This window comes from Mus caroli, chromosome 14 (genome assembly GCF_900094665.2).
Source record: "Mus caroli chromosome 14, CAROLI_EIJ_v1.1, whole genome shotgun sequence".
In the NCBI taxonomy this organism is placed as follows: Eukaryota; Metazoa; Chordata; class Mammalia; order Rodentia; family Muridae; genus Mus; species Mus caroli.
Window position 1 is genome coordinate 53,610,992 of NC_034583.1, and position 26,992 is coordinate 53,637,983.

A 26,992-nucleotide genomic window follows, 5' to 3' on the forward strand; every position below is an offset into this window, starting at 1 on the left:
GAAAGAAAGAAAGAAAGAAAGAAAGAAAGAAAGAAAGAAAGAAAGAAAGAAAGAAAGAAAATGTTCACTGGGCTGGAGAGAAGGCTCAGCAGTTAAGAGCACTGATGGCTCTTACAGAGCTCCTGAGTTTAATTCCCAGCAACCACATGGTGGCTCACAACCATCTGTGATGGGATTCGATGCCCTCTTTGGTGTGTCTGAAGACACAGTGTACATACATAAAATGCATTAATCTTAAAAAAAAAAAAAGGAATGTTCACATTTCAGATTTCTTTTTCTCATCTTGAAAAACAGAAGCGTTTCCCCTGTAAGACACTAGCTGGTCAATCACTTCTCTCTTTAATCATCTCCTCTTGCTCTCCCCGCTTGGAGTCTTAGGGAAGTCCCACCATGACAGCTGTAGTAAATGAACCACAGATGTAGGCTGGGCATTGACAGCAAGGGTGACTGAGACAAGGGAGAGGGATCAAGGCTGACATGCCAGGGAAGGAGTTCTTTTAGGTCAGGAAGGTGTGGTCCCTGGTGCCATCCCAGGAGCCCACTCTCAGCCCTGCCTCCCCTCACCACATTAGGCGCCTCCCCTGCACTTACCATCGAAGTCCACGTCTTCGTTAGGCAGGTCAGCCTCAGCAGCTCTCGGCCTTTTGTCTGTCTCTAGCTCTGCAATGATGGAGTCAAAGAAGGCGATGGCCTCAGCCACATCGCTGCTGAACTGGGAGTATTTCTTTGAGGCTGCTTTCTGTGACAGAGGAATTGGGGTGTGGGTGAGAGAGAGAGAGAGTTAGCTGGGAGTTTCTTGAATATCCTCAGGTACAACAATCCAGACACATTGAAAAAAATTAGTATTCCTAAAACTAAATATTCATGGGGTTTTGTATTTGTGAGTTTCAGAGGAAAATTTGATGGCCAAGATACAGATTTAATCGAGATACTTATCAATGGACAAATGGATTTTTTTAAAGGATGGAATATTATGTACCCACAGAGAAGAATGGGATCTTGCCATTTGCTGCAAAATAGATGGAATCAGCATAGTGGTGGCTGTAGTTACAATTTGTTATATGTCTTATAAAGAACCAGAAGAGGGGCTTGAAGACATTCAACAGAAAGAATTAGTGGTGGCGCAGACCTTTAATCCCAGCATTTGGGAGGCAGAGGCAGGCGGATTTCTGAGTTCGAGGCCAGCCTGGTCTACAGAGTGAGTTCCAAGATAGCCAGGGCTACACAGAGAGACCCTGTCTCGAAAAATAACAAACAAACAAACAAAAAACCAAGAAAGTGGAACCACCCATCCATCATCGCAACATGATCACTAAATACTGCACACTTGTGTCAAATCATCACACACTAATATCATATATCATAAATATGTATAACTGTTACATGTCAATTAAAGAAATGTAAAGGCACAGTTGTCTGAGAGTTTTGTGGAAGGAGAATCCATGACTGTTGCCAGATTTCTCATTTCAAAGGGGATCCTGAAAGAGAAGACAATACATCGATTTCCTTCCTGGTCATAATTTGTCGTCAGACACTAGAGAAAATAATTTGCCCTTGGTTTGCCTTCACAGCAGCTGTCAAACTGCTTTACAGGGAGAAGGTGACTCGCAAACACTGAGAGGCGCCCACCTCATGGAAGCCAGGGTACTGTGGTGGGATCTACGTTGAACTCCAAGTGACATGGGCAGGATAGATGCATGAACTGAGAAAAGCTCCTTGAAGAATTCCAGAAAAACAGACAGGACACTATTTGTTAATGTGGGCTTGTTGGATGAAATATGGAATCCGGGTTCTGTGAGGCTCCGGGAGTGGTATGTGCACATGCATTAACCATGAACAGAACTAAGTTTACAGAGTATAATATGGCGTGGCATCTCTGGGTGCGTGTTGTGGTGGACATCTTGTATGACTAGGAAACACTAACACGTAATCTCTTTCTTATTTTCTTTTTCTTTTTTGGAATTTCGACGGGCTTCTTATAGCAAAAGCTGCTGAAGCACCACAGTACACACTTAAATACTTTCTCTTCCCAAGTTCAGCTGCCAGCATAGGTACAGCTGTGGCCCCTCTGTCCCACAGCTTCTGTGCGCTGGCCTTGAGAAACACGAGCCTGAAGACTTGCCTCAGGGATGCTTATTTCTGCTTAATCTCAGCTGATTCTTTAGCTCCAGCTGACCAGAGCCACGAAATTTTAGTTCAAAATACTGAACAGCCTGAGATTCTTTAATGGAATCTTTCAGACGTCCCTCTGAAACTCCAGGAGCCAGCCCTGCTCTTAGCATTATCCTTCACGTTACCATGACAATTCATCAAGCTCTGAATACTCAATGGCTTTTCTAGCCCAGTGTCCCAAAGTCCTCCCACAATCCTCCTGAAAACCTGGTCAGGTCTCTCACAGCAATTGCCTACTTTCTTGTACTAATATCTGTCATAGTTAGGGTTTCTATTGCTGCAATAAAACACCATGACCAATAGTAAGTTGGAGAAGAAAGGGTTGATTTCATCGCATAACTACAGTCCAGTATCCAGCAATGTCAGGACAGGAACCCAAGGCAAGAATTACAGGCAGGCCCTGAAGCAGAGACCACGGGGGAGTGCTAGCTACTGGCTTGTTCCTCATGGCTTGCTCATCCTGTTTTGTTATAGACCCGGGGGACCACCAGCCCAAGGGTGCCACTAACAGTGAGCTGGGCTCTACCACGTTAATCAGTTAATCAAGAAAATGCCCACAGGCTTGCCCAGGAGCCAATCTGATGGGGCAACTTTTCTCAGTTGAAGTCTCCTCTTCCCAAATAACTCTAACTCGAGTGACGTAGACATAAAATGAACGAGCACCCTCACCTCTTCATGGTGTAGCTGTGTCTTTTCTGGTCTGGTCTTTGGACTCATTGGGAAGTTTCTATCTTTTTACTGGATTTTTCCATCAGACGCTGTATGCTTTCCATGTTTTCCGCTTGGACTTTGAAGCATCAATAATTGCTTAAAAACAATTCCCTTCAACTGTTCCAGCATCTGTCTCTCTGCGTCTTGTCTGGTAAGGGCCTTGTTTCTTGACGCTGCTGTCATTTTCCTTCCTTGGATGATGTGTTGTCAATAAGCACGGAGGGTTTTAATATCTGAAAACTGTCTTTGCCTTGCTAGGTCTTCGGTTTGGCTTTTTGTCAGTCTTAGGCAATCTGCTGATGTTAAAAATCTTTTGTTTCTATGGTTACCATGCACGCAAGAAAAATATGTGTATTTCTCTTGAAACACCATGTTGAAAGTGAAGGCTAATTAGTTCCGAAGAGTGTCTTTCTCTTCAGCACAGGTCCCACTGTGGTGCACTTGACAGAGAATCCTTCACGCTGTGGCTGCCTCTTGACAGAGTTCCACTACTGTTCACTTCTAGATGCTTGTTTGCCTGGTGGTGGGAGACAGGGAGACAGTCTGCTTGTATGACCAATCCTAATCTTAGTCAGTACACTATGTTTGGGAACACAAGCTTCTCAGGGGCTTTGCCCTCCTGAGCATCTGTAGTCTTGGTCTCAATAGTCCTTATAAATGCCCCTATTTCCCTTTCCAGGAAATTTGTGAGAAAGAAAAACCGTCTAGCCTAGCTTTATAAATGTCCCTCAGCAGCTGGTCCCTCCCATAGGCCTGCATTGCAAGGGATACTGGCTTGGGGCCTGCCTGTCTTTTGTGAACATCCACTTATGACAATAGAAAGCTCCCTATATTTGTGGCCCTCTGAGCCCCACTCCCACTGCCCCAGTTCATGCTTTGCTACTGTCATCTGTCAACAGCTTTAGGGGGTTTCCACATGTATGGCTGCCTCACAAGAGCAGGTGCAGCTGTCCTGCTGGGCAGGAGAGAAAGAAGGGGACATGACAAAGACATGGGCAAGGAAAAGAGCCCTCCTGCTCCAGAGTCAGACCGAGTCCTCTTGCCACATGATTTCAACACAATGAACATTTGCTACAAAGGCTGAAGACAGACAGTTCACATTCTTTTCATGTATGGATACTTCATGTTCAGGTAACAATGTGTCAGGCTTCCGCCCTCAATGCCTTTTCCCAGACATTGCCTGAAATTAAACAAACAAAAAACAAAACAAAACAAAAAAAGAACCAACCTATTAACTTTGCATAAATATGTCCTACTTTCTTGCTTCTTTGGGGACCTTGTCAATTGTAATCTTCTCTTGTGCCCTCAGAAACCCATCGAGCTCATTTAGGCTTCTCAACCACTCACTAGAGAGTTACTTCAAACCCCACCAAAAGCTGATATATGAGTTTTGTGAGAGCCCAAACCTGCACTTCCTTGGACTCCGAGAAACCTACATCTCCTCCCTGGTGTATCTTATTTTCTTCTGCGTGTTTCTTCTTTTCTCAAGCCTGCTGCTTAAGTCCACATGAAAATATCAATAAACTCCAGCTCAGCTTAAGCTGGCCAGTCCTGAAAGTCTTCTCTGCATCAAAGCTAAGATCTGGTTTGGCCTGAGGTCATGGCCTAAAAACTGTAGGCAAACTAGTTAGGCTGTTGGGAATGCCCCCTGCCTCTGCCTCCCCTGACTGTCCCCAGTAACTACCAAGGCTTACCACCAGCAGCATCTAATTCTCCCCTGGGGTTTTAGCCTGGCTGATTTCCCAGGGACATCAGCTATTTGGTGCTCAAAGGAAAGTTACTAACTAGCTGCATACTGATTGTTGTTGTAGAAATGGGTATGGGCAAGGAGCAGTAGCTCCCGCTTGACATCTCAGTGCCTGGGAAGGGGAGGCAGAAGAACGGGAGTTTATGGCACCCTACTTAAAATTATAAAATAAAATATTAGAAACATGGTGTGGTGACATAGCTCAATGGTTGAGTATTTGCCTAGAACAAATGAAGTCCAGGATTTAGTTTACAGTATCATCAAAACATAAGCTAATCAACTAACTGATTAATTCAATTAATTAAAATGGAAATGTTATTCTTTCTAGGTTTCTATATCCTGAGCATTTCTCAAATTAATTTTATAATTTTTTCATTTTTATTTTCATTTGTATCTCTTCTACTCTGGATATCTGGGTTCCATATGACATTAGCAAAATAAGTTGCTGTATCTTATTGTACATGATCATTTCAAAGCGTTCCCAACCATTAACCTGGGATGCAGTTGAGGGCCCTGTGTCCTGAACCTTTCCTTGACCCCAAGGCCTTTTGCAGTAACTCTTTCCGGTGTGATTGATTATGCTGTTGACTTGATCAGCCACCATTGTAGGCTACAGGTAGTTTTCAAGTTTTAAGGGCTGCTCCTTTCTTCACTTTTGTTTAGTGTTTGGAAAACCACAACAATGTTCGTAGTTCCACCAAATTGGAATCATTGCTTAAGAGAGCGGCAGTCTCCATGACAACCTCTTCTTGTATATTATATCCCTTCATTAGTCGTTGTCTGTCTCCCATCATTCCTCTCTGGAAATATGAGCAGACACGTAGACCTCACACAGTGGTGTAAGCATACAATTCTGACATCCAGGAGGCTGAAACAGCAGGAGGTTGGCGAGTTAAAGGCTAGCCTGGGCTACATAATGAACTGTGTTTTATTAAGGAAAAAAAAAAAAAGCTGAGGATCCAGCAAGATGAGTCAGCAAGTAAAGGCACTTGCTGCAAAAGCCTAAGAACCCTAAATTTGATCCCCGGAGCCCATATAATCACAGTAGGAGAGAACCCCTGACCTCCATACATATGCCGTGATGCAGCCCACACATACAGCATGCTTACACACACATAATAATAAGTGCTTTTTATTTTATGAGTGTTCTGTCTACATATATGTCTGTGCACCATCTGTGTGCAGTGCCTTTAGAAACCAGAAGAAAGCATTGGATCCCTGGTTCTGTAGATAGCTGTGAGTCACTTCACGGGTGCTGGGACTCCAACCTGAGCAGTCAGGGCTCTTAACCACTGAGCCATCTCTCTAGGGTCGGAGGCATGGCTTGGTGCCTCCTGAGCATGGAGCCCTGATCTTGGATCCCCAGAAGTCACATGAAGCTAGGCAAGGTGACACACATCTGTAATACTAGCTCTTCTATGGTGATCTAGGTGGAGAATCCCTATGATGGCTAGCCTGGTGTACAGAGCGGCAAACAGGAGACCCTGTCTCAAATACAGTGAAAGTTAAGTACTGATAACCAAGGTTACCCTCGGGCTATCACATATGCACAGCCCCATTCACACCCATGATCCACACCCTTGGCAATTCCCCCCTGTCACAAAGACTGGGACAAAGGTTGATGTGATAGGAAAACCTCTTTGGCAAAGAGGTGGTCTGCAGGATAAGGTGTCTGCTACCAGCATGCTAGGTGAGAGCAAGATCCTGTAAGCATGAGCTCAGAATTCCAGGCAGACCCATTGCTTCCTCTCTACCTTAACTGTGCAGAAAGGCTGGTGTAATGTAGCCTGCTTTCTGGTGCAGACTGATTCCCCCTGAGACTCTCTGGTCCCTTTGCCATCTGCCCTTTTCCAGCCACTGGGGAGGAAAATCACCCTCTAAGGGGATCTGTCCCAGAGAACAGCAGACACTCACTTGCTTTCACAGGTCCCTAAGGTTATCATCACCCAAGCGCTCATGGCCCTGCTGCCTCATCAAGCAGCAGGCTTGAATTACTTTTCCTACGTGGAATCTATTGTGTTTTTCCAAACCAAACCCCATTGCATTTCCCACTTTAGTCTCTGACTCCCTGAAGGCAATTTCCAGTGTTTTCCTACATCTCTTCAATGTGCCATCCTGCCTGGCTTTACCTGTCCTATTGGTACCTGGGTTGTTTCTTTTCTTCTAGTCTCTTTCTGTAATTATCCACAGGAGGCCTGAGTCCTGCCAAATGAACTTCCCATGTAAACAGCAAAGAGAGGGGAGGGGAGCCAGATGCTCCCCAGGGCAAGGAAACCCCCCTGAGTTCCTTGCTCCTCTTGTTCTTTCACCCCTGTCTGTGCCCTCCCACCTCACCACAACCCAGACCCATTGGTCAGAGTTAGCTCCTGTGGTCCCTCCTCCTTGAAGTCTTCACACTGGTGGCCACAGACAGAACCAGACAGGCTTTCCCACACTCATGTTCTGCCTGTGTACATGGAGACACACATGTTGCTGCTGCCCCGCACTAAGTCCACACCTCTTCTGTGAGATGCTCTCTACCAATCACATGGGGTGTAGGACACCATCTACAACATGTGGTTTAGTCAAAGGACTTTAAGGTAAGTTCCCAGGGCTCCAACTACAGCATCTTGCCTTCTGCCATCCTCAGCCAGGAGGCTCAGAGTCCTGTCCCAAACAATATGTATCTTTGTTCCTTTTCTTCCTTTGTTTTAGACAGGGTCTCTTTATATGCCCCTGGCTGGCCTGAAACTCACAGAAATCTACCTGACTCTGTTTCCTGGTGAGATTAAAGATGTGCACCCAAACACCCTACTCCAAAACACATCTATTCTTTTTTATACTATAGCATTTAAAGAAAGAGGTGCTCATAATTGAATCGGGGTTTTATTTCTAAAGGAACAATGTGAGTTCGTTATAGGAAAAACAACTCAGAGAAAGTATAGTCACAGGGCTTGAACGCAGGCATGCACATATCCACATACAGGTTCTCCACAGGTAAGCATCAGTCAGCTTGCTCGGGTTGAATGAAAACTCAGTGAAGTAGAGAGCAGAGCTGAGAAGATCAACACAAGGAGATAAAAAAAGGGGGAAGAACCCTAGGACAACTCATTGTCACCATTGTCTATTACGGCTCAACACCACGAGAGGGAAAGCATAACTGTGAACTCAGCAATGGCTGGCCTCAGGTGTACCTGAGGTTAATATCAGATCCCACAGGGGGAAGGCTTTGTTCCAGTCGCCCCTTTCATATCTGCTTCTATCTGTGCTTCTGACTGTGGTTGAGAATTCCTGGAAGGGGGCTGTATCTGCAGCGAGTGGTTGATCACAGCTGAAGTGCTGGGCAGAGGTTGGAATGATGCAGGCCCAGAGGTTACAGATAATCACCTTATCGTGCACTAGTTAGTCCCCGACATGTCTACCTCTGTGTCAGTACTAACATCCCAGGAAGGATAGATATTGTGGAAGCTATTAACTTAGTATTAGTATTAACCCACCAGCTCCCACCAACCTAAAAGCTGGAACATCATCAAACAGCGTCTGAGACCTGTAAGGGAAAGTCCTCCATCTTGTGTGATTGATTCTCTGGCACACCCACCCATGAGTTTTTAAGTTGCCTCGATTTATGGCTTTCTTTGTTCTGTTACTACATAACTCCACAAAACTGCTTCTACATGAGAACATTACATTTGTAAAGATCCAAATGTGTGTTCGTGGGTCATGGGAACTTCAAAATATGCTCTGGACTAAACCTTATCTGTTATTCCTTTGAGATGAGGCTTGTTTCTCTCGGCATGACTGAACAGGTATAAGCCAGGGTTCCCATACCTCCTCCTGGGTTCAGTTAGCTTACACAGTGGCTCCCAAGACTCTGCTGTTATTATGAAGGGTGTTATAAGGCAAACGTATAAACAAAGGTAGAGGGATGGGTGTGGTGTGCTTTTCAGAAAAAGCAGTTTCCATGTCCCCTAGTGGGCGCTATAGTCCAGACCCTCCAAGTGTTCTGGTAGGAAGACTTCTGAATCTCGGCTTTGGGAGTTTATATGGGGAGGGAGTCTATTACAAAGATAATGATTGATTAACTCAGTGATCATTGGTAACCAGGTCAACCTCTCCCCGTGGCTGCTGGTCTGAATCTCTCACCTTCCCTTGTTTTTTTCTGCCTTCAGTCCCTCCTAAGGCACTAGGATGGGGGATCCTGAGGATTAGAAGATAAATGCCAAGAAGCAGAGATAAAGACAAATACCCATTTTGAAGTATCGTTTAATCAGAGGAGACGCTAAAAGCTAATACCATCTATCTCTGACCCACAAGTCCCACGATTCTAGAAATCTCTGTAACGTCAGCACTTGGGAAGGTGAAGTGGGATTGTCATGAGACCCTGACTCAGAAAACCAAAACATAAATAATAAATAGTCATAGAGAGCATAGAATAAGATGTACCCATTATAATTTCTAATAGTAATTTAAAGTGAATTTTAAAATTTTTGCCTTTAAAATTTTTGCCTTTAAAATTTTTTGCTTATAAAACCTGTTAATGAGATACAGTTAAGATGCATGCTTTTATGTACTAATATAAAGCTAAAACCTAACTCTCTGTGTCCTAACAAAGCACGTAATGGATGCCACGCTGGATTACGTAAGCCTTCTAAGATGCATCGCTTAGGAGAGTGCTTTAGCTACTTTCTTCTTGCAGTGATAAGACACCATGATAGTTGGAAGAAAGAGTTTCTTGGAGGCTTGCTTACAGTTTCAGAGGTTTAGCATACATGATAATCACGGCAGGGAGCACGGCAACAGGCGGGTGTGGTGCTATAGTAGTAGCTGAGAGCTACTACAGGTAGCGGGCAGAGTGAGAGAATTAACTGGGAAAATCTGGCCTTTTTGAACTTCAAAGCCCACTCCAACAGTGACAGACCTCCTCCCAAAAGGTCACATCTCCTAATCTTTCCCAAATAGTTACACCAAATGGGGACGAGGCACTGCAATATACAAGCCTAACGGGACCATTCTCGTTCCAACCAGCTCAGAGTACCTGCCCAAGCTAGTTTCTTCCAAACTAGAGTTGTTGGTAGAACTAACCTTTCCCAAGGTGGTTCCTAATTGCATCATTAACTAACCTTTAAGCAAGGATGGCTAGGTATGCCCTAACACTGGGCTGTTTAACAATTAAATCAAAGGCATTAGCCATTGGGTGGCATATCTATTAGTAAGTATGCAATTTTCAAACGTTTCTTTTCACGTTTGCTTTTTAATGTTTGTTTGTATTATTTTTATTTCATGTGTACATGCACATGTATGTGTGAGCGAATATCATCTGTATATCCACAGAGGCCAGAGAAGTTATTGGAGTCCTTCGAGCTGGAGTTACAGGTAGCAATCAACTAGCCAGTGTGGGTACTGGGAAGTTTGTCTGGGTCCTCTGGAAGGGCAGCAAATATCCTTCACCGCTAAGCCATCTCTCCAGAACAACAAACTAGTTTTAAGTATTAGCTTTATACAACTGTGTTTATATTCATCCTACACACCCTTGTGGCTGTTGCTTATCAATATCCTGCAGAAGCAGTTTCTTTTTTTTTTAATTAGATATTTTCTTTATATACATTTCAAATGCTATACTGAAAGTTCCCTAGACCCCCCCCCCCCCCCCGCCCTGATTCCCGACCCAACCAATCCCAATTCTTGGCCCTGGCATTCCCCTGTACTGGGGCATATAAAGTTTGCAATACCAAGGGGCCTCTCTTCCCAGTGNCCCGACCCAACCAATCCCAATTCTTGGCCCTGGCATTCCCCTGTACTGGGGCATATAAAGTTTGCAATACCAAGGGGCCTCTCTTCCCAGTGGCCGACTAGGCCATGCAGAAGCAGTTTCTAACGAAGGGTCCCAAACAGATTTTTCCCCTGAGATACTAGGATACCACCCACATTACAGACAGCAAAATTCAAGAATGGACTCCGAGTGGGCTTTTGGCCTAACAGCCATCCCTTTTATATCTCTTAGTTGCTTAAAATTTATCCATAAAGGGTGTTACTGGCACCAACTCCTTGGCATCTGTTACTTGTCCCTCAGGATATGGGACCATATCAGCCCATCGGGACAGATCTTGTCCCAGTAACAAAGGGAAGTTGATATCAAACCAGATGGCTAATCATCAATGCCTTCAAAGAAAATTGCTCAGAAGTGAGAACGGGAATTATCGGCTGTGAATGAGGTCACACTGGGCAGGGAACACTTGCCTTTCATTGAGAGACTGAAGAGGAAGGGTCTTGAGTTTGTGGTCCACCTGAGCTTCACAGGAATACCCTGTCTCAAAAGCAGCAACAAAGATGGAATCAATTGTGTGAGCCCTTCCAACAGTGGCTGAGACGTTACAGAGATATGGCTCTGAGCCATGGTCACCTGGCACTGACTGTGTGCTCTGAACTTAGCCCCTCCAATACCACTTGTGATATTTGTTTCAGGAATAAAAGTATCCCAGAGATTTTTCACGAGGCCAGCATATCACCCCAAATCCTGCAAAACTGAGGTCTGAAAACAAAGAAGAGAACTGTCCTGATGGCAGAGGAGACATTTTAGAAAGATTTGTGCTGTCAGACTGATGGAATGACGGCTTCCCAAGAATTAAACATTTCAAGGATAAGGACACACAACGGTCAACAAAGCATTTGCCACACAGGCAGGAGGACTTGATTTCAACACCCAGCACCCACATTAAAAAGTCCCTGGCTTTTGCTGGCCGGCCAGTCCAGTCCAATCAGTGAGTCTCAGATTTCAGAGAGAGAAAGAGATGTTGTCCCAAAATCCAAGGTAGATAGCTCATGAGCTATAATATATGAAGCTGATCTCTGACTTCCATGCATACATGTGCATACACACACACACATACACACATACACACACACACAGAGAGAGAGAGAGAGAGAGAGAGAGAGAGAGAGAGAGAGAGAGAGAGAAAGAGAGAATTCCCCTGGAATCTCATATTTGCAGCAGGGGAAGGCCAAAGCCCTGCTTCCAGAGAATGACTTTGCCTCCAAGAAAGAGATGTCACATGGTGCTAACAATGAACTAGGCCACCCCACGAGACGGACCAGAGACAAGCCACCGATGGGTCAGTAATGAATGTGTCATATTTAGTGTTTTATTGCTGTGAACAGACACTATGACCAAGGCAACTCTTATAAGGACAACATTTAATTGGGGGCTGGCTTATAGGTTCAGAGATTCAGTCCATTATCATCAATGCAGGAACATGGCAGCATCCAGGCAGGCATGGTGCAGAAGTTGCTGAGAGCTCTACATCTTCATCTGAAGACTGCTAGCAGAATATTGACTTCCAGGTAGCTAGGAGTAGGGTCTTAAAGCCCATGCCCACAGTGACACACCCACTCCAACAAGGCCACACCTCCTAATAGTGCCACTCCCTGGACCAAGCATATTCAAATCATCACAGAGTGGGAGTACACCTTGACCAGGACTGCTTCCTTATATATCCTTCTTGTCCTGTATGTAACTAACGTAAACTCACGTCAGTGCTGCAACGATGGATAGGTTTTCTTCCTCTTCTCACGCAGCGGCTGCGTCCAGTACATCCCCTCTCCCACCACTAGTCCACTGGTCCACTGTTCACTCGTCCGTGTCTCTTTAATTGGTGTATTGGGACAGACTGCTGAGTCCAGCTCAGTATGTCTTCCAGAGCCCCGGCTTTGACACTAAGGGGACGACAGAACTCCTTTCTTTCTTCCTCTTCCTGATGTGGTCACATTGAATAAATCTCCTTTCCCTGCCTTTTACCTCTGCTTAACTGGAATTTGCTGGACCTGAGTTTTAACCCTAAAACTTTCAGTTGCACTTTTTCCAAATAAGATCGCCTTCTGTGGAGCTGGGCACTAGATTATCAATGTGTGAGTTTTGAGAGACGACATACAGTTCAATCTATAACAGAGAGCAGGGGAAAGAAGAGTCGGGGCCTAAATTCTGACTCTTGGCAGGATTGGGGCCTTTCGGGAGGGAGGAGGCCTCTTGATAGCCACGTTGCAGGTCCTGGAGCCTGACTGTGTCCTCTTTCTACCAAGCCCAGCATAAGGCTTTCTGTAGACAGAAGGTAAAGGAAGCTGGTCTGTGGCTGCCGGCTGGAAGTGCCTGGCATTTCTAAGGTAATAAACAGTGGTGCGGCAGGAGGGACTGGGTGCCAGCACCTGTTGGGTGGCACTACTCCTCACCGGGCATGACGTCACAGCCATAACTTTGCCCCAAGAAGTCAGAAGACTGGGGATCAAACTTCAGTCTGTTTACCTTCAACTCCCTTTCAATATTCTGGCCTGTTTGTGTAAGTGGCCCTAAAACAGTAGCCCAAAGAGCAAAACCTACCCAGAGAAAATAGGCTTAAACCTTGGCACTGTGATGGAGAAGGAGGGGGAGGAGGAAGAGGAGGAAGGAGAGGAGGAGGAGGGGGAGGAAGAAGAGAAGGATGGGGATGGGAGGAGAAGAGGAGGGGAGGAGGAAGTGGAGGGGAGGAGGAAGAGGAAGGGGAGGAAGAGGAGGAGGAAGGAGAGGAGAAGCTTACCTCCTGGAAGAGGTTTCACATTGTTCAGACAGCCTCTCTCATAGCTACATCAGCATACACATTTCTATCAGGCTTCAGTTTCATCTTTTCTATAAAACTGTAGCATTGCTCCAGGAAAGGGAAGAGAATCCAAGAATTTTCTACCTCCAGCTCTGGCCAAACTGTAAATAAATCCATCTTCCTCTACCGGTCTCTGTTTCCAGATTCCTTTTTAAATGTGGGGAAAGTACAGAGTACTTTATGAGCAGAGAGGTGCCAGATAACCTGGGGAGGGCACGCATGGTAGGGGGCCATGTGCACTGCAGCTCTCCGCTGGGCTAGAGCTCTTACATACCCACCCCCCCCATCCTTAGCACCATAAGGAGCCTGCTGTGTCTTAACAGGGAGGGCCCCATCAGAGCAAAAAGCAGCACTGTCCTCAGTAAGCAGCTAAGCGAGGCCCAGAATCCCCAGAGAGTCAATCTGGAAGGAAGCCCAGGGCCTGCAGCCCCCTTTGTCTCCAGTGCCTGTTCCAAGGGGAGAAACTGGCTCAAACCCCACAGCCAACTGGCACAGACCTCAGCATCCTGACCCCAGACTAGGAGGCCCTCCCCATATGGGATTCAACACCCACACACTTTTACAGTTAAAATGATCCTTTAACCCACTTCCATGTGGTAATAAATGCAAACAGTTGAAACCTGTTGAGTAAAGCCAAGTCCTAGAGATTTGATGACAGTCCAATCAGCCATTCAACATTAATAGGCCTTGTCGAGCTTGCAGGATAGTCTGGGGAGAGAATGGGACCTGCTCTGAACACCTGGTCTAGCCATCAGGAGAACGGTTGTTAGAACTATGAAACAGGCAACTCTCAAACCACAGGTGCTATTAATAAGCAACACAGCGGAAAGTGGTGGCACAGGCTTACAGCCCCAGCACTTAGGGGGCCCAGGTGAGAAGATTGTTAAGTTGAGGGCCATCCTCAGCTACATAGAGACCCAGTCTTAGAGATAAAATAAAATGAAATATGCTAAGGACATGAATAAAGAAGCAACTGACCCAGCAGATACGGATCAGTTTCTGAACCTCAGTTTCCCCTTTTGAGACATAGAAGATCTGGCATATTTGAAGGCTAGGAAAGAAAAAAGAAAGGCAGTGTCTGCAAACCCTACAGTAAGCAGCATCCGTGAGGCAAACGCACAAGGTTTCTTTCATGACGTCACACTCGTGTCTGGCTGGAGGCCTTTCAGATGTAATGACAACAATTGTTTTAAGAAGAGCAATCGTTTCTTGGGGAGATTGGTCGTTGTTCCCCAAAAGCTACCTCTATCAAATCAGGCACTAAGTGATACGTTAAGACGCAGGTGCAGAACCTCCCGGTGCAGAAGCCCTTATCCTTCTTCCTGCTCTGGATGCGGTCCTCGATCTCCTAGGCACCAAAAAGCAGCTCCCCACTAACCCAGGAGCCCTGAAAGTCTGGGGACTCAGCGGTACCCTCTCCAGAGCAGGGACTTGCAGCAAGTGTGCCAAGTGTCTGGGAAGAACCACAGCTTGCAGCCAGCCGGCTCCAAACTTACCTTGCCTTTTCCTGGGGTCTTTTGCGTTGTTCCCTTGGAGGACTTGGAAGAGGTAGAGCCAACGCCCTGTGTGCGCCGGGGCCTCAGGTCGCCCAGGCTGCTGAGATACTTCTTGCGCAGAGCCAGCAGCTCCTGAAGGTACTGCAGGCAGTCCTGGGTGCGTGAGTACATCCAGGCGCGGTCCTCCTGCTGCAGATAGTGCAGGCTGGTGTCCATGCTGTGGATGCTTCTGTACTTCTTTAAGGACTCGCTGGGCCTCTCGAAGTGGTCCGTAACCACGTACATGGAGGTACTGCGAATCAGCCTGACAGTAGGGCTGGCTCCCGTGTAGTAGGGACCTTCGGCTGCCGCCTTCCTCTGTGGGCCGTGGTGGAGGATGGAGTGGATCTTTCTGAACATGGTGCTCAGTTTCCCACCGTGGGAACCGTCGGCCGCCAGCACCAGCGTCACTTGATCCAGCGGCAGGCAGGGGAGCCCATACGCAGGCCCTGCGCCATCGGCCTCCCAGGAGACTCAGCTCTCACAACCCCAGTGAGGACGAGCCTTCAGGCAAGCGACCTTCACCTCTCTCATGGAGGGACCCTTACAGGGAACAGCTAAGATGACTTGCAGAGGCCCACTACAGGAGACAGTGCCCAGGCAGGCCTTTCTAAACAGTTGCAAATATGTCCTATGCTTTTCCATGGAAAGGTTTAGTTGGAGGGGAAGGGACGCGATGCTGTACCTGCTCAACCATTATATTTCCTTTGCGTTTTCCATTCCCAAGAGTGGTCTCATCCCATTTGGCTTGCCTTCGCGGAAGTTTTAAGAAGTCGGCCTAAGTTGAGCTAGCCTTGGTGCTGAATTGTGTAGCTCCGAAATAAAATCTCACTCTGCTGTAATACCCTCAACCAAAACCCGGGTGTTGCTCTGGGTGAGATCCAGCTACCCTCATAGGCCAGGGTGGACACAACCAGGGCCTTTGGCAGGTGCTGGCAGATGCCCTGATAAACCGGGCTCTGAGCAGGCATCCATCTGAGCGTCCTGGAGGAGGCTGGCCCTGCGGTAAGAGGACCTCGGGGTGGTCACCTGATAGCAGGCCTTTGAGGGCTGAAGGATTCAGGTATCTGGATCACTACTTTTAGCACAAATGCGTCAGTGAGAGGATGAGCGATCACACGCACTGGGAGAGACTCACTTCTCAGAATAGCACAAATCAAGCAAATTACTTTTCGAAAGCACCAAGTTCTTAGCACCCCCGAGACCTTCCCCCCAAGTTTTCCATTCAGAACTTCACTGCCCCGTTCCTTTCTTGCTACAGTTTATGTTCATCCAGGCTTGGATCTAGAAGGAATCCTGGATTCTGAAATGCAGGTATTTTGGGGGCTAGGTCTAGGCTGGGATAGTAGAGGAGCCGTGAGTCGGGAGTGTGTGAAAGGTGTTGTTCCTTGCACCACACCTTCCTTTTGCAGTTTGCCGGATTTGCCCTTTTTCACTTTTGAGACAGAAAGCATTTGTAACTTTATCAGATACAAAGAAAAACAAACCAGATACAAACCCCACATTCCCCTCAAAAAAAAAATCACCAAGACACAGCATCACTCCTTCCCTCTCCCTGCCTCTGCCTGCACTGGGGCACAGTATGGAGGAGCCCATACAGGGCAAGTCCAGTGGCTTCTCTTCTCAGAAGTCCCATGACTGAGAAGCTCAGCCTTCCTCAGCAGACCATGCCACTGGGTTGTGGCCATGTTTATGCTGCCTGAACCAAGAAAACTCATGGAGAGATTTTAAGAACAGTGTTTTCTTTCCAGACTGTTACCTGTTGCTTTACCTCTTGCTCACAAAAGGCATAAAATGACAATGTTCCTTCTCTCTGGATTCTTCTTAAGGCCAGGTTTAGGCGGAACAGCTGCCTCTTGCACTAGAGCCTGATGACCTGAGTTCACTAAGATTAACTCCCACATATCTGACTCCACGTGCATCTCATGGTATGCACACTTATACACACACACATAGACACACATGTACATGCACACACATGCACTTGTGCACATACGGGCATGTTTAAGCATGCTCATGAACACACACAGACACACAGACACACACAGAGAGACATATTCAAGCATGCTCATGCACACACATAGAGACAAACACAATGACACATTCAATAATGTTTGTACATATCCATAAGCACACACAGAGAGACACATATGCACATACAATAGATATAAAAAGATACAAAGACTAAGATATATTCCAGCATGCATCCGTACACACATTTAAATAAATGTAATAACCATTTTATTTTATTTTATTTTATTTTATTTTATTTTATTTTTTGGGTTTTTTTTTTATGAGACAGGGTTTCTCTTCATAGCTCTGGCTGTTTTGGAACTCACTCTGTAGACCAGGCTGGCCTCAAACTGAGAAATCCGCCTGCCTCTGCCTCCCAAGTGCTGGGACCAAAGGCGTGCACCACCACCACCCAGCATAAGAATAAAAAAAGAAGTGGAACATTGAGAAAAAATATATATGGCTGTCCACCTGCAGAGCACTTCACACCAACAAAGCATCAACAATAGACACAAATCAATAGGAGGCTTTAATCATCTCCTGTGCCAGCCCTGCGCCCAAAGCTATGTCTTTGACTAACCTCTAGGGTGTTCAGGAAGACAGAAGGGTGTCTTCTCTGGAGGATGAAGGAAGTGCATCTAGATGGGTGGTTTCTCAACCTTGAGTTGCTTAGATTTTCTAATGGTCTCAGCTGGAAGAAATGGTGTGACTCACCCCGTGGTTTTACAAAGTGTGTTTTGAAAACTACACAAATGCCTTCAAACCTCAAGTCTGGTCCTCCAGGCTCCATCTTCTCTTGAATCGTGACGAGCTCTGGACAGGTACCTCCTAAGAAGAGAAAATTCATCAGCTCTGTCCTCCCAAACCAAGCTGCTTCATTCCAGCTGGGCTAGGCTCTGCGCTCCAACAGACGTGCTGTTTGCGGAGCTGTCCAAGCCTTGAGACTTGAGCAGAGAACCTGCCTAAAGTTAGTCTGTGTAATAAGCTTTGCCTGGCTTTAGAATAATACATTCTTACAATGCCCAAAATGGAATCCCCACTGCACCAGCCACAGATCTCAACAGCGAAGTCAAGGGAACCAGTAGGTAGCATGAACAGAACGGGGTGACTCTGAGGTCTGCCGACTCCAAGTGAGCCTCATCTTGCACAGCTGACAACCTACTGGGCCAAGCAGCAGGGCAGGAAAGAATGCAGACATTCAGATCATGGCTTGAATGGTCACCAGCTTGGGATAATTATTTAAGCTTGTGGAGTTTTAAATCCCTCCTCTGCAAAAGTTCTTTATCTGCTCACCCCACAGTGCTTAGTATATTGAATCTGTGTCATCAAAAGTATACACTCCTTTAGCCCGGGAGTGGTGGCACACATCTTTGGTCCCAGTACTTGGGAGGCAGAAGCCGGTCCGTCTCTGAGTCTGAGGCCAGCCTGGTCCACAAAGGGAGTCCAGGACAGCCAGAGCTACACAGAGAAACCTGGACTCAGAAACAGAGCGCACACACACACACACACACACACACACACATACCTATCCCGTGCAGCTCTTGTAATGTTTAAATCAGGTAGCTGTGTTGTGGTGTTAGCTGGTACTCCACTGTTACTTCTGATGCTGTGTTACCCCAACAAACAACAGCTTAGGAGAGAAGCAGCTTATTTTAGTGCACAGTTCCAGGTTTCAGTTCATCCCAGCAGGAGAGCCAAGGGAGGACATTAAAACAGCTGGCCACAGCACACCCACAGTTGAGAGCAGAGTGGAATGGATAACATCCTCCACTCATCTCTTGGGGTCCAGGACCCCAAACCAGGGGATGGTGCCATCCACTTTCCAGTTGGATCTCCCCATATCAATTAGAACAATGGAGACAATCCCCAACACACAACCTGATCTCGACAACCCCACAGACAGACACTCGGACAGTTAGAATTAACCATCGTGGTTAGTGTTTCATTGACATGACAAGACAACTGAGGGAAAGTCTTACTTAGGCTCACAGTCATTAAGATTTGTTTCTTTGGTCCTGAAGTGAGAATAGTTATCTAGGCAGCAGGATCTGTGGAAAGAAAGCTGTTCACCCCACAGTAGCCAAGAAGCAATGAAAGACTGTAGTGCGGTGGGCAAGACACACACTTCAAAGGCCCCCAGTTCTTTCTTGCTCCAGCTTGACCTACCTTTTAATTGTGCTGCTTTCTCAAAATGCCATTGAATTATAAAGCTATCCGTGGGTTAATTCATCTATGACGTCATGACCCCCATGACCTGACAACCTTCCCAAGCTCCAGTTCTCAAACCTGCTACAATGAGAACTAAGCCTTGCATGCAGGAGCCCATTGGGGGTGGCAGTTCCTATTCACACCACAACAACAGCACATTCAACTCCCTGTTTCCACTTCTCTTCCCACCATAGTTTATTTTCCATTTCTACACATCCAACTTTCAAATTCTACCTATACGTGTGGTTGTGAGGCAGCTTTCATGCTGTCTTAGCCTGGTCCCCCCCCTCCCCCCCTCAGGGCCATGAATATTGTGGCAAATGGCATGACAGTCTTTCCTGAGACAGAATCATATTCCGCTGGAGCAGTTTCTTTTTCTATTCATTGGTCAGCAGATATTTGGGCTGTTTCTCCTTCCTGGTGGATGTGAAAGTGTGCAGATATATAAGGTAAGTCCAGAGATCAAGTGTACCACATGATAAATGCAGTTAATAATACTGTGTTCGTTGGCAAGACCCGACCAAAGAATACAGGATTTGGTTCTCTTGCCTAGAAAGAGGGGGTGATCCTATTAGATCACGAGCATGTTAGAAATATGTTTATCTCAAGGATACCCAATTAGAAAATAAACAGAAGGCAACAAGATGAGATAAGGTGGAGAGAGCACTAACTGTCCTATTGTGTCCATCAAAGGTAGCATTATATTCGTGTAAAATATCACCATGGTTTCTATCTTATTGCACCTGCCTGACAGTTGTTAAACTCATCTCCCAGGCAAATGCTTTGGGTTCAGCCAATTCAGGAGGCCTGTTGTGCTTTGATATTTATAAAGGCCCACAGTCTGAGACAGGCCCCTAAATGATCAGATGAGATAGATACTGCTGGGTTCTCCCAGTACCGTGAGAAGGGTCTATTTCCCAGATGCCAGTTGGTTGCCCTGTCTGGGGCAGCCAGCTGCTCATAGGCCACCTGCCCCACACCTTTCCCTTTCTGGCAGGATTCCAGTGAGCACCTCACCCCCCTCCCTACAACCTGGTGCATAGCTGCCATTGTGGAATAGCCTGGAACCACAGTGGGATGCCATCCCAAAGGTGTGGCTCTTCCAACCACACTGGCCAGTACCTGCACTCCCTAAAGAGAAGGCTGACCTGAAAAACAACAGCAGTGACAACAAACTGCCAAATGGTTTTGTCCCCAGGATCAGGTCGGGGAATCCCTGTTATCCTGTTCCTGATGGGAAGGCAACTCAGTGCTTCCCAGAGGTAAATAAAATGTCAGAGCTGGGCAGTTGAGGGGCCAAAGGAAGACTGTGGAGGAAGAAGGGGATACCGAGAGAAGGAAATGATCAAATTCCTCTTCTGAATAGTTAATGAAGGATAAGATTACAGAGTTCGACAACATGGATAGCGTGTCATGGTGGTCCATTTGCACAGCCTACTGGAACATTCCACTTTCTGATTGTGCCGAATGGCAAGGAAAAAACTCTCCTTGTGCATAGCTTTCCCGGCACAGAGATCAGTGCTGTATTTGCTTCAATCTTTGACCAAATGACATGAAAATCATCTTTATCCAGTAAAACCTGTGCCCCTGCGAACAGAGCACATCTAAGCCTCCCATCTAAGCACCTCCTCCTTCCACAGTAAAAGCAGAGCAGTAGATAGCTTTATCATCCTGCTTCCTGGTGGGCTTGGAGCCCCCTGGAACAGATGAGCAAACACTTTTAAATGGGTTAAAATGTAAGTTTGAACTCTTAAGTAACAGCAGAGTTAAGCCAGCCCAGGGCTATTCCCTGCAGTGCAATTCCTAGCAGTTTCCAGCTGGTCTGGAACCCATAGCTCCGAGAACAGAGCCTCTGCTCTCAGAAGCAGCTGCAAGGAAGGTGTCCTTCCAGAGTCCAACTGAGTGTGAAGAGGCTCTCTGCCTGTAGCTGCTGGAAGAGTTCTGGTGGCTTGCCCGGGCAAGCTCTTTGCCAGAGGCAGAAACCTCAGTGTGGGCAGACTGTGATGAGTCTGTCCCCTGATAACACCATATACAGTTTGACGGGAGATGGGAGGGTGTGTGTGTGTGTGTGTGTTCAGACACCTTGGAGCTGTAGTTACAGATGTGAGCCTCTTGGAATGGGTGCTAGGGCTCAAATTTAATCTCCAGAAGAACAGAACAAGATGTTGAGCCCTATCTCCAGCTCCCACACTTTCCTTTTGAGGACTAATCGCTAAGTCATTTATATTAGACTTTGAGTAAATTATATATACCCAGTCATTTAATTTTTTTTGTAAATGAATTCGGCTGAGATTAATGGTAAAAAGGAATATATTATTCAAAGTAAATCTATAAATCATTGGAGGAATGGGTGACATTTCCACAAAATGTAAAAAGAATATGAATAATTAGGAGTTGGTTACCTAATGCTTAGGAAGACAAGATTTAGGAACCCAACCTCATTCGTAATTATTTCCAAGCCACTCGCTATGACATCGTACCAGAACTTCCAGGGAAGAATGTACTCTTCTGATTATGTCCACTTTCTCTACCGTCCACAGCAGAATCACAGGGTCTGCCTATCCAATGTGCAGGCACAGTGCTTAGCCTGGTGGCTTGTGGTGCTGGAACAAGATCAAGTCTCCCACTCCGCCTTATCCTGTGTCTCCTCTCAGCCCTCATCTGTCCTCCCATTTGTCTTTCCCTCTCCTCTCTATGTGAAGAGTGTAATCTTAGAATTCAGTTTGGCTTCTCTAAATGATATAAAATGTATTTCCCTTTTCTAATCCAGGGCAATGATAATCCAGGACAGATAAATGCCTCTCCTCACGTGAACTCCCAGAAGCCCACGTTCCTTCTAGTTCACTGTTCTCTGGAACCCTAGGCTCACTTGCTGTTGTCTACACTCTTAACAGTGTCTCCAAAATGAAGTGTACTTGTTTTAGTCAGGAGGCAGGGGGTTGGCCCTCTCCTTTGTTGTTTAATCATCTCCTGTCTACCAGAACTCGCCCACACAGTGTCCCAGTGCTGAATGGAAAGCTGAGAAATAGCTTCTTTAGGGTTACAGGTTTGCATCCAGCCCGGACTCTATGTTCATAACCAGTCTTGTAGTCTGCAAATCTCTGGAGCGTAGGTGGGAACAGTCAGAAATCTCTAGTGGATGGCTTGATCTCATACATGCTTTTGGAAAAGAGAAAAACAAAAAACAAAAGCAGAGAAAGAAAAGGTTTCCTTGTTCTGGACCAGAAGTAGGTTGTAGAGGGAAAACCTACACTCTAGATTTTCACAAGAAGGTGCCAGTACCCTTTAGCTTCCTGGGCAAAGACCTCTCCCAGGTGTCTCCTTCAGCAACCTTCAAGGATGTGAGGAGAGGGGCATCCCCGCCCCCCTCAGGTGTTTCATACCAGCATGTCCTTTGCGGTAAGGTATTGGCTGCTTCTGTGGCTCAGTGTCAGGGCAGCTGACATATGCTAGTGGATGGAGGAGCTCCAGCTCCCCTCGCTCGGCTACGGCAATGAGTCATGATGGGGAAGAGAATGAAACTGCACAGATAAGCATCCAAGGTAGAGGGAAGGCAGCTGCAGCCATGCGTGTACGCTAATGAGAAGTGGCCATGTTCCCAGTTATTTAAGGTGGCCAGACATCCAGTTTACTATCATTTCTCCATGGCATCCCTATGAAGATGTTTCAAAAAGTGGGGCTTATGTATCACATAGAAGCACAGCAGAGCACAGGGAACCAAAGCAGGGGACAGCACCTGCTGTAATTCACTTGCTCAGGAACGTGCTGTGCCCCATGACTCCAAGCATAAGGTGCAGAGAGAGCCTCGAGTCTGAGAGCAAAGCTGTGTGAGGCAGGAAGCCTGGCACTGCTTTAGACAATGACACCCGAGCAACCTTGCAAAGGACTGCATTTGCTATGAATTAAGAAACCTTCTTCACTAAACCTGGTGAACTACAATTACTCTCTTCTCTTCACAGGTAAGGTTATGGTTATAACTGAATGCTCATTGAGTCTAAGAAGGTTGCCTTGATTGGCTGTGTAGCCATTGCCTCTAAACTCAACATTCCCTCCTGGAGCATGGAGCAGGCCCCAAAACTTAGGATGCTTATAGAACTTATAAGACTGGGGAAACCCACAAAAATGATAAAACTGAGGAAACGTAGACGGCTACAGATTCTATCAGCACCAGCACTTTGCAGACAAGGGACCCTCTGTAAATTGTGTAAGGGGCTCTGGGGTGCTGCTTTGTGATTTGTCACCCATGCTGGGGTGGGCTTTCGCCTGAGTCTCCCATGGACCAGTAAGCATACCCAATAAACTCAGTGATTCATCAAGCTACACTTGGGTGGAACTGTTCCTTTGGTCTGAGTCCTCTCTGGAGTGAGTCAGCATCTGTTTATAGTCCATAGTGTGCTCACTTAATAGAGCAAGGATGGCAAGAGGTGGCTGCTGCTGCTGCTGCTGCTGCTGCTGCTGCTAGTGTGCGTGTGACTGTGTGTGTGTGACTGTCTATATGTGTGTATATGACTGTGTCTGTGTGAGTGTGTGACTGTGTTGTCTGTGTGTCTGTGTCTGTGTGAGTGTGTGACTGTGTCTGTGTGTCTGTATGTGTGACTGTGTCTGTGTATCTGTGTATGTGTGTGACTGTGTGTGTGTGTGTGTGTGTGTGTGTGTGTGTGTGTGNTGTGTGTGTGTGTGTGTGTGTGTGTGTGTGTGTGTGTGTGTGTAGAGAGAGAGAGAATCCTATCAGGATATAGAAGCACTCAAGTGCCCACTGATGGGCAAGCAGATAAACCTGCTATGTATGATGAAATGGATGGACCTAGACTATGCTCTACTATATGCAGTAAGCACACCCTAGAAGACAAACACTCCTGGCCCGACTCACATGAAGTTTATAGAGACAGAAAGGAGGTGGTGATTGTCAGGACCTGAGGGGGGAGGGTTAGGGTTTACTGTGCTCAGGGATCCCATGTGGACTGATGAGAGAATTCTGGAGATGGGCATTGGTGGTGGCTGCACAAGAGGGCGGAAGTGTGCAATGCCATAGACTGCACACCCAAAAATGGTGCACACTTTACCACAATGTGAACAGCATAGATTTCACAGTCCTTTTCCAGGAAACCCTGACTCAGAGAGACTACAACGTGTGAAATATTCCTCTAAGAAGCATCCTGAAGGATTATCACTATCAAGAAAATTTCAGAAGTCGTTCCTTCATGAGAAATCACCAGATACAAGACTCTCAAGAGAGTGGGGCATTGGAACAGACAATGGTAGGCATGTGAGCCTGGCATCTACTCCCACCATGTGACAAAGCTCAGCTCTGAATCCAGAGCTACAAGAAATGGTGTGCTGCACTAGAACCAGCTCCACCCACAGAGGAATGTTTGTCTCCTTTTATTTGTTAGAAAGGCCACAAACTGTCCTGGAGATTCAAGTAGGCAGGTCCAGGGCCCAGAGGCCACAGACTTACCAAGGAAGCTGTAGAATTCTTCCACATTGTGGAAGACATTTAAATAAAAATAAGATAATTTTAGATGTGGTTGGACAAGACCCTGAGAAAAATAAGACTCCGTGTTGTGAAGGTAAGAAGAGAGGGGGTGAGCCACAGCCATGCCCATGCACTGTGAGTTATAGAATATATTGGAATAACTGTGAACAATAGTTTGGAAACATCTATTAAGATCCCCAAATTTATGCCATGGCTTTGACCTACCATTTCTACTCCTAAACCTTCTGCCTAAAAACAGTCATGGCCACAGAGTTCCTTCAGACCAGAATTAGCTAAATGAACAACGTTTAAACAATGGAACATGAAAGAGTTGTTAAAACGATACTGTAGAATAACAGATGACACCAAAGTCTCATGTAGCCCAAGCTGGCCTTGAACTCTTGATCCTGCTTCCACTTCCTAAGTGTTAGGATTACAAATGTGAGCCATCATGCCAAGCTAGAAAAAAAAATGTATCATCTTTAATTCATACACACTGAGGTAGGTAGATTGGCAAAGCAAGCAGGTAGCATAGCATCTCCCTAGATTCATTGAAAACTTTCGCCCTTGTGCTTCCTAATCGCTCCTTCATAAATCACCAGCAGATGCAAGGTCCTGGCACCTCGTGGGTCTTTATTCTGATCACTTAACCTCATGTGACATCAACCCCACAGGAAAGCTTATTTACGGAGGAAAGAGAGAAAGACAGCAAGCCTTAGGAAGGGGTCTGTTCTGCATATGGCCGTGTCTCCTTGGCTAACCAGTTCTCTCTGGCCTTTTCTGGACACCCTGACACAAAGAAAGTACTCCAAACTTGTGAGCCAAGTGAACAGTTGGCCATGTGAACATTCAGCTGGCCCACAGGCTGTGTCCCCCACCATCCAGTCTATCCCAGAACTCCCTTGACCACACGGCCCTGCTGCCTTGCATGGTTTGAGTCTGGTTTTGGAATGAGAACGTGCCCGAGCATTGGAAACAGGATGTGAGGAGAGGTGGTTGTCATTGGTGGTGTTATGACAGTCACGGCAAACATACTCAGAGCTCTTCTGACTTCTTGGCACTCACCAGGGTTAGTGAGACATTTCCTCGTATCTCCTGAGAATTGAAACAGTCCCCCACAGAGCTTCAAGAGCCAGTTAGGGCTTCAGTTTGATCTAGGTTTTGGGAGGTTTGTGTTTGTTTCTTTCTTTTGTTTTGTTCTGGCTTGTTTGTTTGTTTGTTTGTTTGTTTGAAACTTTCTAACACTTCTCATTTCTATGACTCCTAACTCCTACGGTGTGACTCTGTGCCCTCATAATAAACCACTTGGCTTTCATCTGGGGCTGTCCTTTATCTTTCCAGGGGTTCAATATGACTTTTCCGTTTAGTCAGTCTCCAAAGAACATGCAGTGAAACCCCACGTAAACATTGCTCATTTTCCTCCTTGAGTTTTGCCTGGGAAAGGGACCTGGAGAGATTGTTCCAGTGCTCAGGGTGTCTGCCACCAGCCTGCCCCACAGTGGCCATCTCTCCCTAGGCACTGGTGCCCATCTTATTAATGACAAGTAAGGGACGGGTGTGTCCAGAGGCAACAAGTCTTTCAAGATCACAAGACTGGCAAACATGCCAGGTACCTGTGTAACCCCGACATGTAATTATGTTGCTTCCCTCCTAAGTCCCCAGCCCCCGGGGTGCCTCTTGCAGAAAGACTTGCTCTTCATTTGCTCTCGAGGGGCCTAGGGAAACCATCAAACCGCTGCTTCATTTAAGTACAAATGCCTGGCTGAGGTATGTTTCCTGCATCATGGATCACACCTGCTAAGCATATATATTTCATGTCTAAACCCTTATACTGCCTTTATGCAGAGAATGGCTGGCCAGTTCAATACGATAACTCAGAGAGCTGAGGGGGAGAAACCTCACAGCTCATTTACAGTGCTGGGGGAATTAAGGAGTTATGGGAAGAGAATATTGAGAAATGTCAAGGCTCAGCAGGATTCCCACTGCTCATACAGAACTGCTCTGGTCACCTCCGCTAGCTGTCAGCATCCAGTCATACCCTATGTCTGTACAGTCACAACCCAGGTCTATACAGTTCTCAGGCTTATCTGCTATCAACCAACAAATATTCACTGTGGGATAGTCTCTGCTCGCCGCCATCCTGGACTCGATTGGGGGTTTCCTGGTTCCATTGGTCTGTCCTCTTCGTATGTAGTTAAAGCAAGAAAACCACAAGAGCTGAGCTTTTGCCTCTTAGCCGCTGATATCCTTTAATACTGCATGTGTGTCTCCTGTCTGTCACCAGAGGGCAGCTCTCCCACACTCACCTTTGCTTTGGAACTGAGTAGACAGCAAGAACAATGCAGCCACTGTCCTCAAGGGGATGCTGTGCACGGCTTGCGGCAAGGAAACTCGCTTGAGTGAATGGATTCTAGTTTCATGTCGGTGCCCAAATACCTCTGCATGGATGTGTGGACCTACAAGATCACCGTTCTCATCTAAATATTGTGAAGCATTTAAGAAACACCTGCCGTAGAACAGAGACTGT

At 46.4% G+C, this 26,992-nt stretch overlaps 1 protein-coding gene across 1 annotated transcript in view; it reads right to left on the reverse strand.

Annotated features, from left to right (window-relative positions):
• The window catches only part of C14H13orf42 (chromosome 14 C13orf42 homolog), a 17,528-nt gene extending 2,400 nt beyond the window's left edge, over window positions 1-15,128 (reverse strand). The window contains exons 1-3 of the mRNA XM_021181343.1: window positions 14,730-15,128; window positions 4,290-4,304; window positions 592-739 (exon numbers count right to left, since the gene is read on the reverse strand). Coding sequence (XP_021037002.1) covers window positions 592-739; window positions 4,290-4,304; window positions 14,730-15,128 — 562 coding nt within the window. The remainder of the gene's footprint in view (window positions 1-591; window positions 740-4,289; window positions 4,305-14,729) is intronic.
• Window positions 15,129-26,992: the final 11,864 nt, after the last annotated feature.